This window comes from Centruroides vittatus, unplaced genomic scaffold, assembly GCF_030686945.1.
Source record: "Centruroides vittatus isolate TY-2023 unplaced genomic scaffold, ASM3068694v2 scaffold_769, whole genome shotgun sequence".
NCBI lineage: Eukaryota > Metazoa > Arthropoda > Arachnida > Scorpiones > Buthidae > Centruroides > Centruroides vittatus.
This window is the reverse complement of record NW_027122717.1, coordinates 1,621,354-1,638,417: the sequence shown is the minus strand read 5'-3', so window position 1 is coordinate 1,638,417 and position 17,064 is coordinate 1,621,354. Positions and strand designations below refer to the sequence as shown.

Sequence of the window (17,064 nt, the reverse complement as noted above, 5' to 3'; positions counted from 1 at the left end):
TTAGGTTAGGTTAGAACGTGCGTCCCACTGTTCCTGTCTTCTGATTGCTGGAATCGGAGACGAGCCGCCATCTTCGATACCTAGGGTAACATTAACCAAAAACGGTATTGATTAGAAGTGACACAACACTTGTACAAAACTATAAAATAAAAATAAGCTAATCAGTACTTATCAGTTTGTATTTTTTTAAATTAAGCCATGCACTTTTAAAGGTAATTAACTTTCGAAAATATTTTCAAAAATTCAAACGAAATAATAAAAATAACTTTTAAAATCAAACTAAAATTTAAAATGGACTTATCTGTGTTTATGATAAACTTAAATTAACCATTAATATATTTAACCTTTAATATACTTGAATAATAATTCTAAACTAATTTGGCCTGACACGCTTACCCGATTTTACGCCAAACTAGTTTGGGCTAGGCAAAACTAGTTTGGCGTAAAATCGGGTTTTGCCGATATATATATATATGTTAGGCTCAAAGACCGAAATCGCTCATTGAGCGAAAAAAACTGACCATAACGCGTTGTGGTCGTTTCAAAACGGCCACAAAGCGAAATTCGTGTCGTGGCTTTCATGATATTTGACCACTACGCGTTGTGGTGATTAAGAAAAGCCATAACGAGTTCTGAACTTTAGCTAATGCAACCACGATACGAAGGATAAGTTGTAATTTATCAACGGGCGCATTGCAAACACTTGCGGAGTTTGTATTGTGTTCATTCTTGACCAGTGCTGACGTTTCTAGGGAATTACCCTTTTCTAGAGTAAATTCAACCTCTCAGATTAATATTTCGGGTAGTCTTATATTTAGAGTAAATCTAGGGTAAAACTACCCTGTGTCATGATGCTATTACTTATCGCTCCACAAGTTTCGCTGGAAAAAGTTTTAGCCTGAAACCATTCTGTTTTTCTCTATAACTGGAGGGTTTTGGGATAGGACAACAGAAGCTAAAGAAATAATGCAGCTTGATGCTAGGTACAGTACATGGGTGTACACTGTACAGTGATACTTCGGTTTTCGTCGATAATCCGTCCGAAAACAATCGGCAAAATCCGAAACCGACGATAACCGAAGTCAACGGAAACCGAGGTACAGTAGAGCGTCGATAAGTGGAACCAATTGGGGACTGGGGTCCTTCCAGTTAATGATTTGTTCCAGTTTCCGACTTTGTACGAAAAAATACATTAACCTGTCCGATGTTCAAATTTTTCTCCGTTGCGTGTCGCTTCGTGTTGAATTTTCGTCGATTTTAAGCCTAACGAAAATTTTTATACAGTAGAGCGTCGATAAGTGGAACGTCGGTAAGTGGAATGGCCGGAAAGTGGAACGATTTTCAGTCGGACTGTGTCGTGCTGAATCGAATGTTTTTGATACTAAATTTACTTCTAAAGTATAATTTTCATGTTTTTTATATTTTTTTAATATATTTATTTTGTCTGTACAAAATGCAGAAATAATTTTTAACGATACGATAGCCTCGATGATTATTATAAAAATTTTCGTTAGGCTTAAAATCGACGAAAATTTAACACGAAGCGACACGGAACGGAGAAAAATTTGAACATCGGACAGGTTAATGTATTTTTTCGTACAAAGTCGGAAACTGGAACAAATCATTAACTGGAAGGACCCCAGTCCCCAATTGGTTCGACTTATCGACGCTCTACTGTAATAATCATCGAGGCTATCGTATCGTTAAAAATTATTTCTGCATTTTGTACAAACAAAATAAATATATTAAAGAATATAAAAAACATGAAAATTATACTTTAGAAGTAAATTTAGTATCAAAAACATTCGATTCAGCACGGCACAGTCCGACTGAAAATCGTTCCACTTTCCGGCCATTCCACTTACCGACGTTCCACTTATCGACGCTCTACTGTATTACTGTATATTACACCCGAGTAGGATTTCGCTTTTCGCAACCTTCATGCCATTGAGCCATTGGCACTCTCCATATAAAATGTAAATTAATACCTCTGATAAAGCCTAAAAATCCTAAGATATTTTAGTTATTAAAATTTTCAAAAACAATGAATTAAGAATTGTTCTGATTATTATTTCACAATGATAGTACAGGGATCTGCGTCATAGAATCGTTCGTCTTATTTATTTATTTTTATTTTTATTCGAGCTTGAGCTCGAGTTCGGAGAGTTATCTCAATTTAGGGTAATTTTCCGCAGTTGAAATTGGTTCGATTGTTTTAGTTAGGGTGCCTAATGTTGATAGTGGACGTGCAGCTCCCAGAAATGTTTTAGCTGTTGTTATGAGCATTAATCCATCAGATCTCTATCAGTTAGGAAACAAGGAAAGTCTTCTCGATCGACTTTATGCTCGTAATGAATTTACAATTTCTACAGTAACTTTATTAACATTCAGAACGCACCCTCAACTTTATTAACATTTCGCTCAGCATCCATGTTAACATCTGGAAGTAAGTAAGGATTTATAATGTGTCAGTGTAAAAGATACTGCATTGATAAAAATGCAAATGTCGCTCAAAGAACATAAAATGCATGATTAATTAAATGTTGTTGTAAAGTAACCAAGTTAAATTTCTGTATATGGTAAATAATTTTGTTACCTGCGAATATAAGATGATTGAAGATAAATAAATCATAATGAGAAAGAAAGTTTTATTTTCTTATCATCACCTCGTTATTAGTTAACATCCAGAATGTGTGGTGGCTTTTTTTTTTTTTAACTCTTTCCGCCCTGTGGGCACTAAGAGGGCCTCTTTTAGTAGGCCCATTATGGGTTCGGCCAGGCCCACAATGGGGCGACCGGGTGGTGAGGGACGGGGCCCGACATATCCGAACGGACCACCCCCCGAAAAATTCCTGGGATTATTCGACCCCTTCGGATTCGATCCCGGGTCCCCTAGAGCGGTAGGCTGCCACCTTGACCGCTCGGCCATCCGGCCATCGTGTGGTGGCTTTTAACCATAATAAATCCGTCGCACAGTGGTTTTTAACTTTAGCTGCTGATTTTTATTTTATCGTGTATATATCAAGTACCTACAAGTATATGTAATTAGACCTTTAGCAGTTTTTAGCATAACAAAAGAAACAAATGTGTATTTTTTCCATATATTTTATTTATTTGAAATTTTTTTAAGTATAAAAATTAAATTTCTAGGAAAACTTGTAGGACTAATGTTGTTCGGCATTAAAAATTGTAAATAAAAATGTTTCGAGCCTAGAATCCATATTTTAAAGTTACAAACCACTGTGCGTCGTATGATCCTCTATCGTGGTTGCATCAGCTAACATTCAGAACGCGTTATGGCTTTTCTTAATCACCATAACCCGTAGTGGTCAAATATCATGAAAGCCACGACACGAATTTCGCTTTGTGGTCGTTTTTTTCGCTCAATGAGCGATTTCGGTTTTTGAGCCTAACATATATAGGCTAAATATTATGGTTTCTCTGGAAAATTACGCAAGAATGGTTGTAAAACTAAATAAAAAGAAACATGCTTACAAAAGATATTAATACATGCAGATTTATCATTTAAAATTTGTATTTATATACAACATATTACACGAATAAGAAATATAAATATGAATCAGATTTCATACTATAATTTAAATGAATATAAATATAAGTTTATACATCCGTACAAAGTTTATAATATTTAAGTAAACTCTCAGATCATTTGCGCATTCTAAGGTAGGAAATTGTCCCTTATTCCTATTCTTATTCCTATTTTTATTCTTATTCCTAATTTTCTACCTTATTCCTTATTCTTATTCCTATTATTCGAAACTTGGTGGGCCAAGTTTGGAATAACAGGTTAAACAGGTTAAAGCAAATATATTAATATAGCTTAGTGATTTCTTGGAAAAAAAATTGGAATTAGTCAAAATAGTAGACAAACTTGGTGTGCCGTGATGGAAAAGCCCTACCTTACAATGTTTTTTCCCTGTTTTTGATAATTTTCTTCTGATTCTTATTCGGTAAACTTGCTGAGTGGATACATTTGGAAACTATTTATAAATGGATCACTTCTGAAGAATGAGAATTCATTACAAATTGTTATCATATAAAAATATTTTAGGATTTTAAGAATTCATTTAGACTATTATTAAAGATAAGGAAAAAATTTAAGGAAATGCCTTGAAATTTGCTTACTTCACTGAAATGAAAAGAATATTTTTGAATTATTGCTTATTCAGCAATGTTGTGTAATTGGTATCAAACATGTTTTCTACAAAAATTTACTAAACTATCAATATATACCAATTTCTACTACTTAAGTACTACAATATTACAGTTGTTTACAAAAAATTATTTTTGTAAACAATTTTTTTATATCTTTGTTTGTAATTAGGCCAAAGAAATGATCACTTTCACAGAACTGATTATAAAATTTATTCTATGGAATGTTAAAACTATGAACAATAATAATCATAATTAAATAATAATTTTTTAAATAATTAAAACTAAAATCGACGCTTGTACTAATGAAAATACTGTATATCATTTCATTGTTGAAGTAGACTATGCAACTATCTCTTCCACTCATCGAACAACAGATAAGTACCAAAGGATTTGCTTGAATTAAAATGGGATAAGGCAATACAATACAAGAGTTGAATGACCATACGTCCCGGTTTGTCCGAGATATTCCCTTATTTCTTGTTTTTAACCTTCGAAAATACAATAAAGTATAAATATATAAATATAACCGGCTTATAGGTCTTCTATGTTAATATACCCAATAAGTAAATTATTATGCAAGTACAGTAATTAAATATATATATATAATCTTAGTTTAGTCATATCGTACTCTTAAAATCCGATATTAAACATAAAGTTTGAAGTAGTTTCGACACTTATGCCAAAATTTGTTTTTAAACTATGTGGGGCTATTCGTCTTCGTTTTTCGCGCCGTTCTCTCATAGACCCAGTGCATTAAGGTCAACATATAGTTTAACTAATAAATAATAGTGAGTATCTTTCTTCGTAACAACATCTGCAACAAGTTATTAGTCCAAATAGGACGACTAAAGGAGAGTAAAATATCCATTAAGTCGGGAAAGCAACGTTATATAGTCAAAGTCGTTGAATTCGAAACACGTTAAAAACATAGCGGGCAGCGATGAGAAGATTAGAATAGAAAAATTAACGGACAATAACTATCATGTGTGGTGTATCAGATCTAAGGCGGCATTTTGGAAGATATACAAGAATGCAGGAGAGCCAGAGACGTGGGATATAGGCTACTTGAGAAACAACTTCAGAACTACCGCCTTTTATATAAGTTAATACTTCTAAAGGAAATGTTTAACATAACAAAAGGTAAAGATGAAAACATGAAATCATATTTAACCAATCATCGCCGATCGTTACGTAATATTGGAATGGGTTTGCTCGAAAAGGAATTGGGGTTTATCATACTAATGGGTTTGCTACCGTGTATGACCAATTAGTGAGAACACTTGAACAAAACGAAAATAGTCTGGGAGGAAAAGAAGAAAAAAGAAAACTATTACTTGAAGAAAAACGGATAGAGCGCATTAAACAAAATGAAGAAAATGATAAAAGTTTGGAAATGACAGCATTAAAGACTACTTCATAGAAGCAGAAAAGCAAAATGATAAAAGCAAATTAGAGCAAGACAATAGTAAATAACGAAAAATCACACTGCAATCGTATACCTTACGAAGTGACGTTTCAGCGCAAGGCACCAGTGCAAGACTTGTGAGTTTTCGAATGTCGAGCATGGCAACATATTCCGAAAGTAGAAAGGAAGTCAAAGTTCGACGAACATGCAAAAAAGTATATTTTCATTGGATATGTTGAAGGTTATAGGACAGAACTACAGATAACATTAGGTAAGTTGTGATATTGACTTTGGAAAGAGATTGTTTCCTTTTAAAATGAACAAAGTACAAAAGACAGAAAAATCCAAACCGAAATAGATGACGAAGAGACTAAAGCAGACAAGTGAACAGTCCAGAGACAAAACGAAGGTAACATTGAAAGGGAAGCTAGCAAATAAGAAATACAAAATGTTAAGAGCTATTGAACAAGTTCGAGAAGTACAAGAACTAAGAAGATCGACTAGAATAAGGAAAGAAAAACAACCGTGTCCATGTTATAATGGACACACAAAGGAGCATTGGGCAAGCGCGAAACATGTTCTCCGTTGTCTTAAAAAGACGCATGATTATAGACAACTAGCTTGTGATATATTGGAGTTCAGATGTACAGTACAGTATGTGATTACGCATATGCGTTTTGCCCGGCGTCATATTTGTGACGTTTCCAATACGTTATAACGTCACCTGACACATGACAGAGTAATCAAACTTTAAATTGGAGAAGGCTTAAACTTTGGGTGTTTCACCTAATGGAAAGATGTGGTGTAAGAAAATTTTAAAACAGAATAAAACAAATTCGATAATTACAAATAAAAAAATCACCACACATCACTTAGAAATGATATTGTGCAATGATCAATAAAACTGTCATAAAACGTACATTTTTACTTTCCGGGTTCTGTTGTGTATAACAGAGGGAAAGTATGGCGATCGGTCAAAACATGATCCCAAGATTTTTACATTTTTGGACCCGGGGACCACGAAACGTCAAGAAATGCGAAACGGGGTTTTTGTTCTGCGCGTATGGATGTTAATGTGTGTGGGGAGCCACAATTTTGTTCACCCTCTTTTGTCGAAAATTTCTTAAATTTTGTTTGGAGGTTTGTGTATTAAAAGATTGATTCTATTAAATTTTGGTGGTTAATGGGGCAATACAAGGGGGGTCGTGTGTCATATCTCGAGCACGATCGGACTTAATGACGATTTTACTCGTTATTAGCATTTACAATTTTTTATAAGACTTATCACTACCGTTAAAATTAAGGTTTTTTAATCATTTTATAATAATTAAAAATATAAAAATTTTTAAAAGTAAAATATCGTAACAGATAGCGCCACACGCAGTTTTAAATGTTGCCGGGAAAGTTAAACAATTCGTTGATGGATTTTTAGTCAGTACAACGATATAACGACCTAGTGCTACAGTTTGTTTTAATGTACTTAAAGTTATCTTGCTAAGAAAGGTATGTTGTGAAGAACTATTCACCAAAATCTTTGGATTAACCAGTTGTTAGAAAATTGTGAGCTTCAAATGATTTGTATGTTTTCACGTAGTTAAGAATTAAAAATTGGGTTATTAAGACGAGGTGTCACCATATTCTGTCTTCGGCCATGAACTAGGATCTTCTACAAACGACTTCAAGTCATCTACGTACAGATCAACTCCATCACACATTAGGCAAGACTGTAAAAATTTTATACAGTCGGCGTCTTGAGCAGTAAGAGTTGTTACCAGGTTTTTACCAGGTTATTTAACCTGGTAAAAATGCATGTTTTGCCATCTTCTAAACGTGATAAACGTTCAGACTCAAGCCAAACTATTAACACCTCCACGAACAGCACGGCACAAATATGTCGCAGGAGATGGAGAGATGACGATTTGATCACGTGAGATGACGTTCATGCAAGTTCTCTATAAGCTGCGTTTCATGCCTGGAAAAACAACACTTCATGGATAAACAGTGGATCACTTCCCCAGACTGGGAAAGTGATCCGACCAATCGCAAATCCACAATAGGGAATGTGTATACCTTAGCAAGCGGCAGTAAACTGGAGCAGCAGGAAACAATATAGTGTTGTTCTGTCGAATACAGAAGTTCGTGGTACAAGTAAATGAGTGAGAAGTGCTAAAAAGTCTTCATAGTTAATTTTTTTGTTTTCGTACGGTTCTTTGTTTATATACCAATTATTAGATAGCGTGACAGGTTTTCATTTGCTTTCTCCTCATTTACAATATATCGCTTTAGTACAGAAGTCCATATATGAAAGGTATACTGTAAAAATTTGCTATTTTGATCTAATTCTTGAAAAACCGTTTTTAAACGAACCGTCATAAATCAAATTTGAATAATTATTTTTCGTAAACTGAATATGATAAACTAAATTCTATTCTTGTAAAGGAACTATACAATACAAGACATGACATTAAAAAAAAAATAACAATACAATATATAACTATGGCATTTCAGATTTCAGGATTTTACGAGTGGTGTACTGTAACATTACGAATGTACAGTACACCACTCGTAAAAGTGAAAGTCTAGTGTTTAACCCTTTAATCTGGGGATTCAAGTTAGATGCTCAGAGGTTTTCATAAGAAATTTGATTTCGTCTTTCGCCGGTCGCTCCATTGTGGCCCTGGCGAAACCCATAATGGACATTACAAAGAAAAAACAAAACAAAACAAAATTCTCTTAATGTCTGTAGGGCACAGAGAAACTTTAAAAATTACTAGAATTTGAGTAGAAACATTCTCAACTTTTTCCGTGCAACTTTAAAACTTTCACTTATTTCATTATTAAGCCCGTGATTTTTTAAAGCTCTTTTCACTTCGTGGACACTAAGATAGGGTGACCAGATATTTTTCGGTAAATCCGGGGACACATGTCGATGGTCAGATTTTAGGGTACACAGTGGCAGCCTGCATGTATAAGTACTGTCAAATGGGTACTGTAGACACGCATGACTGAAACCTAAACATTTAATTTTAATTGAACTCGTTTGCTTCATTCAAATAGCTTTCCTCCAGTAAGGTTTATAACTATTCACTTATTAGTTATATTTTTTTGTTGAGCTGCAATTTAAAAAAATTGATAGACATAAATTTCCACTGTTGCTGTCTGTCTTTCCTAAATCTCGAGAACGGAATTAGATATATGAAATTCAAGACCAGATATAGAAAGCTTAGGAGCAGGAGGCCCTCGATTAACTATATACGGACTTCTGCTTTAGACAGGAAATTACGTTATTTCAATTCAAAAATTTTCCGTAAAAAGGAGTTAGATAGATGACCTGCACGACTCTATTGCTAACAGGAAAAGTATGATGTATAGAGGCAAGACTGTAAAAATTTTATACAGTCGGCGTCTTGAGCAGTAAGAGTTGTTACCAGGTTTTTACCAGGTTATTTAACCTGGTAAAAATGCATGTTTTGCCATCTTCTAAACGTGATAAACGTTCAGACTCAAGCCAGGAGAAAGATTCGCTTGGTATATAGCTGTGTATATAGCTTGGTATATGATGATAATATAGCTGTGATTTGTGAACTAAAGATCGGAGTAAAAAAAATTACGGAGTAAAAAAAATTGAAAATACTGTGACGAAAAATTTCAGCCCGGCATTGTGACAATGACACAATAAATAATTATTTGTTCTCCTTTTTGATTTTTCCTCAAAAAATTGGTCATTTCATTAAAAGATTATGTGGAAACACCGAAGACATTGGGCACGTTCACTGGCGGAAAAACTATGGCGACGACAATATTACAGTAATCAGAAGGAAACAAAAATACGGGGAATGTCCTCGGAAATCGGGACGGATGGTCATCCTAACTAAGAGAGCTTTCTTTCCATATCCATTGTGGGTTCGACCAAGCTAGGCCCACAATGAAGGTGGCTGTGCGATGAGGAAAGGAACCTAGTAGATCCGAAACAGATCGTTCATGAAAAATTTATGGCCTTAATTGATCCCAGGTCCCAATGAAAACTAATGACAGTCCGTTTCAAATGAAATGGGCTGTCATTGGCTTTTTTATCTACATGCATATAAGCCGCTTTACCAGCAACATATCAATTACCTCATTTAAAACATAAAAGTAACACAAAATTTAATAATTAAAATTAAACTTTTATTGAAATTAAATTTTAATTAAAAAAATATTAATGCATAATATTGCATTACGTATATTTAAAAAAATCTTTTTTATGAAAAGTATTGGATAAATTATGACTACTATTTTACTCTTTTTACTTAATTTTTAATAACTTTTCATTAATTCTTAATTATAATGTAAACATTTTCAAAAATTATTATTTAATATATGTAATTTTAAATTATTACTATGCTTATTAAATTTTTAAAAGCCAACGACTATAAATAAAAAAGCGATAGAAATTCAGTTTAAAAATTAAAAAATATAATTAATAAATTTTAAAACATATTAAAGTAGTAAAATTCAACGTAAGTATTTCGTTTAAATTAAAATACGATTTAAACTTCATCGTTTCGAATTTAATTTTTCACGTAGAGGGAGCCATGGACACGAAAACAACATTGTCGTCTGGATAATTTCCGATGCCAAATTTATTAAGATTTTGACGGAATAAAAGTATTTTATTAAAGAAAATTTAAGAAAATACGACCTTACCTTACCTTATTCTGCTTCAGTGTGGTTTATTTAACGCCGATGTTATTTTAAATCCGAGAAAATGGTAAAGAAATAAAAGGCTAGTGGGTTATTGGGTGAAGGTAATTCATGAAAAAAATACTTAGTTTTTATATGATCTTTAGTTCACAAATCACAGCTATATTATCATCATTATATTAACAAAATTTAATTATGGGAATCTTAATAGAGAATTGTTTGGATAATGAAGAGATAAATCATTCATTAGTAATGATACAAGGTAAAATTGAGTGTGTTTTTTACATCAATGACAAGATTACAGTCTTGAATGAAGCTAATGGTATCCAGCATTCATGGCCTGTTAGAGAAAATGTATTTAAGATATATGTTCAATTACATCTTGGAAATAATAAATTATTGCTAAAATGTAGAAGTTATTCTTTAAACTTTACGATAAATTATGTGCCATTGAAAAATAGGAGAAAGATTCGCTTGGTATATTTAAAATGTAAAGACGGCGATGGAAGATTTCAAGCGCCTCCGAAAGAGGATAATTCTGTAGAGAGTGCGTGTAGTCGGATTTCTTTGGCCGCGCAAATGTTACAGATGTTTACGGCGGAAAAATTAAAGGAGCATAATTTTCCGAAGAAAACTTTTTGTCTCGAAGAAGACTGTAAAAACTGTAGACCAATTTGCCATTTATTTACAAGCGAATTAACCACTCGAGAAGCTCGGAGTTTATCTCAAGAAGAACTGTGGAATTATTTTGCAAAAGAATTAATGATGTCTCCATTAGCCAATAAGAATATTTATAAATTTTTAGCTTTTGCTTCGTTCACACTATACGATAATCCGACTGGCATAATTCCCCAGAATCATAAGGATGTTTTGAAACTGACGCGAGGATACGTAGCGCTAGGAGGAGGAGGACTTGCTTTGTTTGGTACTGGTTGCTTGCACACGTGGGCAGCTAGCTTGCAGGAAATAGTGCAAAGATTTACTGATCAGCGTGTGGTTGATAGAAAGAAATATTTGGATGATAGTGGAAATAGGTAGGTTACTGTCATCTAGTAAATATAATTAATTTAAAATAAATTATTTTATTTATTTATAGAAAAAGATATTGGGCATGTTATTCTACAGGAATTGGTGCTACATTACATGAACTGGGACATACATTTGATTTAGGCCATTCACCTGATGGAATTATGGGCCATGGGTTCAACAATATAAATAAATTTTTTGCAATGAGTTCTTGGCCAAAGGTAATGTAATGTATAATTTTATAAATAACCATTAAAATTTAACAGGTTTTATATATAATTAGCATTATCGATTAAATGTATATTTTAGTTTAAAAGGAGAAGGTGAAATGGCAATTCTGTTGTTAATTTTCACTTTATATTTCATTCTGTGCAGTCAACAATATCTAAAATAAATAAATTAACATTTAATTTCACATAAATATATTTAATGAATATAAATATGAGTTTACATTTAGACTTTGTAGAAATTTTTACAAGTGAGATTATTCATATAAGAGTATATATTTAAATTAATATTGATGTTAAATGATATCAAGAACTGTTGTATACAGGGTATAGATATAAACATTGCATTAGGTTAATCTTGCTTCTGCTACATATTAGCTAAATACAAGTGCATGAGAATATAGGAATCAGTAGTGGGCTGTTTGATGGTTTTTTTCACCATGCATCTGTGATCCCTCTTCATGGAGCCAAATCCTATCTCAACCAAAATATAGTGGTGCACTTTAAATTCCAATGTCATGAAATATCTCAAGATCAGTATAAAACATTTTTTTTATCTGTTTCAAGTATTCAGAGGCAAAGGGGCTGGATTGTGTTCAAAAAATGAGTGGTATAACCACAAGGCCAAGCAGAGACACTTCTCACAATTTCTCTCACTCATTTTTTGATTAACCAAGGTGTATTTGGCTTCTTGAGAATGAGACAGTGATGCATAGTGACTACACTATCAAATATCTCAATATTTATACTGTTACACACTTATACCAGAAGCAAAAGTAAATTTGTCAAAAAGCAATATTAGTTTTGTATTTTTATTGTATATCTATATTTTTGTATGTCTGTATTTTTTATCTAAAATATAGATATAGTTGTATATTGGAATAATTTAATTTTTTTTTAAAGGGATTTTTTGCAGAGCAAGTCACTGTTCAACTAACAACTATTCAAGATGTGTCATGGGCTTACAATAATAGTAATAATAAATTAAATAAAAATGAAAGTAATATTTCAGGTAAAATAATATATATATGTTAAAATATTAATATTTAAATTATTAAAATTTCTATAATTTTAAAGATAAACAAATTCATTTAATAAGTAAATGTAAATTTTGAGTTACAATATGGATTTTATAAAACTTTAGCCTTCAAAAGTTATGGTTTACTTTGTATTTTTAGAAAGTTTTTAATATGTTTCCTCCAGTTATAGAAAATATAATTATTATTTAGAAAATATTATTTTCTAAATAATTCCATGGCCATTATGTCTAATGTTACATGAAATAATAGAGAAAATACAAATAGAAAACAGTCTAGAAAGTACTGTACATACAGTTATGATATATGAATTAATTGGATATGATTAATATCTAAGCAGTTTCTTTTAGATATTTCAATCAAAACAAATAAATATCAAAGTTGTTAATCTAGTTAATATGTTAATGATAAAATTGCCATATAAGAAATAATGTTTAAATGCATTAAAAATAATTTAATTACTGAAATTATAAACAATAATTATGTTAATTATAAACAGCAGATAACATAATTATTAAATAACACATATATTTTTAATGACATAGGTTTATTTCCACTAGCTATTTCAGCTTGTCATCCAATAGGATAGAATGCCTTTCTTGAGTATGGTTTATCTTTGACTTCATATTGCCCAGTGTTAAATTTACTGATTTAATCATAGATTGTATACTTGGAGATGGCATTCTTGTCAAACAATTGCACCATATGATGATAAGATTCAGCTGCTTTCATATGAAATTAGTAATTGCAAAGTACATGTGTAAATTTGGTCATGAGAAAGCATTGGAAAACTTGACATACTGTACTGTAAATCCTCCAATAAATGCAGGTAGTTTAGTTTAGTACAGCTAACAAAGCTGCAGAGTGCTTTGTATGCATTGTGAGAACCCTTGATAAATGGTTTTATCATAACAAAGGTTGCAACTGAAGTATATGGTAAATAATATATAAGTGGGTGCATTTTCCTGTATTATCTATTTCACACACTTCTTTTTACACAGATCATTGAAATAGATGTCAATCAGAATGACAGCCAAGAGGTCCTACAGCAATGTATTTAAACTGAATACAGTTGCATATGCAAAAGAACAGTCCAGAGAAGCAGCAATGTGAAAATTGACTCCAGTTTGCTTCACTCTTATGACTATCAAGAATAAGAGTGAAGCAAACTGGCTGGCAGGAGGAGAGTGCAAGATCAGCAAAGAATTAATAGGAAAGGTTCTGCTGTGGATTTGTAAGCAGTGAGATAAAAATAACTATCTCCAGACAGATGATGATGGACAAGACAAGAGAAATTTTCATTCAGTTATATGAAAGTAATAAAAAAATCTGTTCACAACTAGCAGAGGGAAAAATTCATGAAATGTAGATATAGTAATACTGTAAAAACTTTATACTTATGGTAGTGCTGCTGTTGTTGTTTAGGAGTGTATTTTTCTATTAAATAAAAAGGAAAAGTTCTTGTGAATTAACTGCAGTTTTCATTATTTTGGAGTGAGAATGGATGGGGAAACCTTGGAGGTGATGGTGAAAAGAAGTTTGAACCACATTTTTTATCACTAGTCACAAAATTCTGCACAATGGAATAGATGCTTGGTCTCCAACAAAGGCTGGATCTTTTATATATGTCAGAGGTTAAGTATATTCTGTCCAATAGATGCCCAGGCATTTATTAGAGGATTTACAGTATTTAAAAAGTTGGTATTGCCACACACAATATCTTTTCACTTATGATTGGACACCTCAAAATCCTTCATTTACATACCCCACATAAAACTTGTAGATAACATCTGTTGGAGAACAATTTTGAATATTCTAGTGGTCTAGAATATTCCAGAAACTTTTACATTAATCTAATATAGTATATAATAACTAAAATAACTCCATATACAGGGTGTTTCCTAAAAAACAATTCAGACTAATAGATCAAAGAACTGTCAGAACCACATAAACAAAGCTTGCTTTCATTCATTATTGAGCATATGCTATTCATTAGTGTTTCAGTATATTTCTTCCTACCCAAAAAAAAGGATGCTAAAATTATCTTAGTTCTTATTGTAAAGTTGAAGGGCAGATCAAAAGTATTGAATGGTATATTCTACATTTTGGTGAATTAAAAAAGGTTAAAGAGGCTATGCCACATACTTCTGAAAACATGAAGGATTGTTTAACTTTGACTTTTTGTAGTGCTAAGCTACTTTGTAAGTATATGCTTTAATTAGTTTGTGATAAAGCTGTCAATGAAGAATACATTTTGATTTCATTAGATATCTCACAGGAAAAAAAGAAGGCTATAATTTGCAACTTGGAATTTTATTTACTCAGAGGAAATAAAACAAAAGAATAAAGCAATTTTTCCAGATTACATACATACATACATACATCTAAACAAAAAAATCACTTTATCATGCTCTACATCAAAATACAAAAACATTACAATTTAGCCAGTGGCGTAGCGAGGGGGAAGCAAGGGGGTGGGTGTATGATGCACTGGGCGCCACTCACAGAGGGGCGCCCAAATGGTCTCCAAGACAAACTATATGTGTTTCTGGAGGGGGAGTGCGCCAATAAAGTGTCATGCCCCGGGTGCCAGTTATGTTTGCTACACCACTGCATTTAGCAGTACCTTAATCATTTGATGAGTGAGTTCACCAATAGTTCTGTCTCTTCTCAGAGTGAGTTAGTTTTTAAACAATTCACATTTTCAAAAAAAAAAAAATTAAATATCTCGCTCTTTACTTCATATTTTTTAATAAAGTAGGCAATATTTTCTTGTGATTTGAATGTATTGAAAAATTACAATTATTCAGAAGGAGACAGTGAGTGCAAATGCTGGATGCCATATTTTTCTTTATGCTAGAAATTTCTATGCTAAATCTTGTGAAACTTACAAACATCACGTGGAAAAATAAAATTTCTAGATCTGTTAATAGATGTCTCTAGTTGTCTGTAATGTTTTACATTTGCCTGTAAATATATGAGCATACTACAATGAGACAAGTTGAAGAATGTATAGTACATACACGTGCTTACTCTGTAGAGCCCATCATACGTATCACATATATTTATGGGAGTATTCATCAAAGGGTTAAAGAAATGCTCAAATCTGTCTCCATTAACAGCATCACATGTGTATTTGTTCAATTGTTGAGTCATGAATGTGGGAAACCATGTCTAGAATTAGTGTTTGATAGGCTTCCACAATAAAGATCTTGTGAGATCTTTCTTTTTTGTCTTAAGACATCTTTAATGAAATCAAAATATATTTTTTACTGACAACTGTATCAGACTATTTAAAGCTTGAGAAGCAAACACTTACAAAACATATACAACCCTTAAAATTTTGGGAGTATATGGTGCATCCTCTAACTACTTTAATTGAACAAAATATGGAATGTACTAATTACAATATGCTTTACAATTTTACAACTAAAACTATAATTTTATCAGCAATAGGAACTGAGATTATTTTTAGTCCCTCTTTTTTGGAGAATATGGAGAAATTCATTAAAGCACTAATGAATAGCCCATGCTCAATAATGTAAAATGTGAGCATTGTTTATGGGAATCTGACAGTTTTTGACCTATTAGCTTGAATTGGTTTTTAAGAGACACCCTGTACAAGAAAATAAAGTGCCTTAATGACAATAAATTTAACAGAAAAGTCAGCAAATGTCTGAGTTCTTTCAAACTATGCTATTTATCATTGGAGATGCTCATGAAAAGAATTTCATTGTCATGGAGATTGATCTATCAAATTATAAGCAAAAATAAAAAATGTTTTCACATATAATGTTCTAAAATATAGAAAATGGAATAAAATGTTTTATTTCAAATAATTTAGACAATTACTTGTTTCAAAATGGGCTTACAAAATTTTTGTTTATAAATTTTGTGAAATTTACATAAATTACAATTTCAAAAATATAAATCAAAATTAATATAAACTGTCATAATTCAATTTTATGAAAAGTTTTAAACATTCAGTAGTATTTTAAAAAGTTTGAAACTTGAAATAATGTATTTTTAATTTCTGATAAAATAAGAATGAATTCTTATTGGTATTTCTTGAATGTTTTAAATTTAATATGTTATACATGTAAAAGCATTTTATTTTTATTTTATAGTTGAATGCAATGAGAAACCGTTGAGTTTACCTCATATTAGTGATTCAAGTTTAACAATTTCAAATATAGAAAGTGAGGCATTTTGGTCCAGATCAGCAGCAGTAATTTTAAATTATCATAAGTAAGTGAATTTTATGAAAATTCTTACTTTATTATATCTGTTATATATTTGACATATTGTTTTCACTGCAAAATTACTGTTATAAATGCCTTTAATTACCTAAATATATGATATATTCTTGAGTAAATCTTTTCATCTAATATTGGTATAATTTCAGATATCTGAGAATATACAGTATCCTTAAAAATCTTTTGCTTTTAAGTTGGAAATGAACTGTCTTATAATAATAGTTATAGTTGACAATTAAAATAAATTAAATAAG

The 17,064-nt window shown here is 31.8% G+C and overlaps 1 protein-coding gene across 2 annotated transcripts in view; it reads left to right on the top strand.

The window, feature by feature from the left end:
* The first annotated feature begins 10,154 nt into the window (after positions 1–10,154).
* Positions 10,155–17,064, top strand: part of LOC136989877 (uncharacterized) — a 30,729-nt gene continuing 23,819 nt past the window's right edge. For both annotated transcript variants that reach the window (XM_067288169.1, XM_067288168.1), the window contains exons 1-4: positions 10,155–11,298; positions 11,361–11,511; positions 12,421–12,529; positions 16,682–16,802. In XM_067288169.1, coding sequence (XP_067144270.1) covers positions 10,460–11,298; positions 11,361–11,511; positions 12,421–12,529; positions 16,682–16,802 — 1,220 coding nt within the window. In that variant the 5' untranslated portion in view covers positions 10,155–10,459. The remainder of the gene's footprint in view (positions 11,299–11,360; positions 11,512–12,420; positions 12,530–16,681; positions 16,803–17,064) is intronic.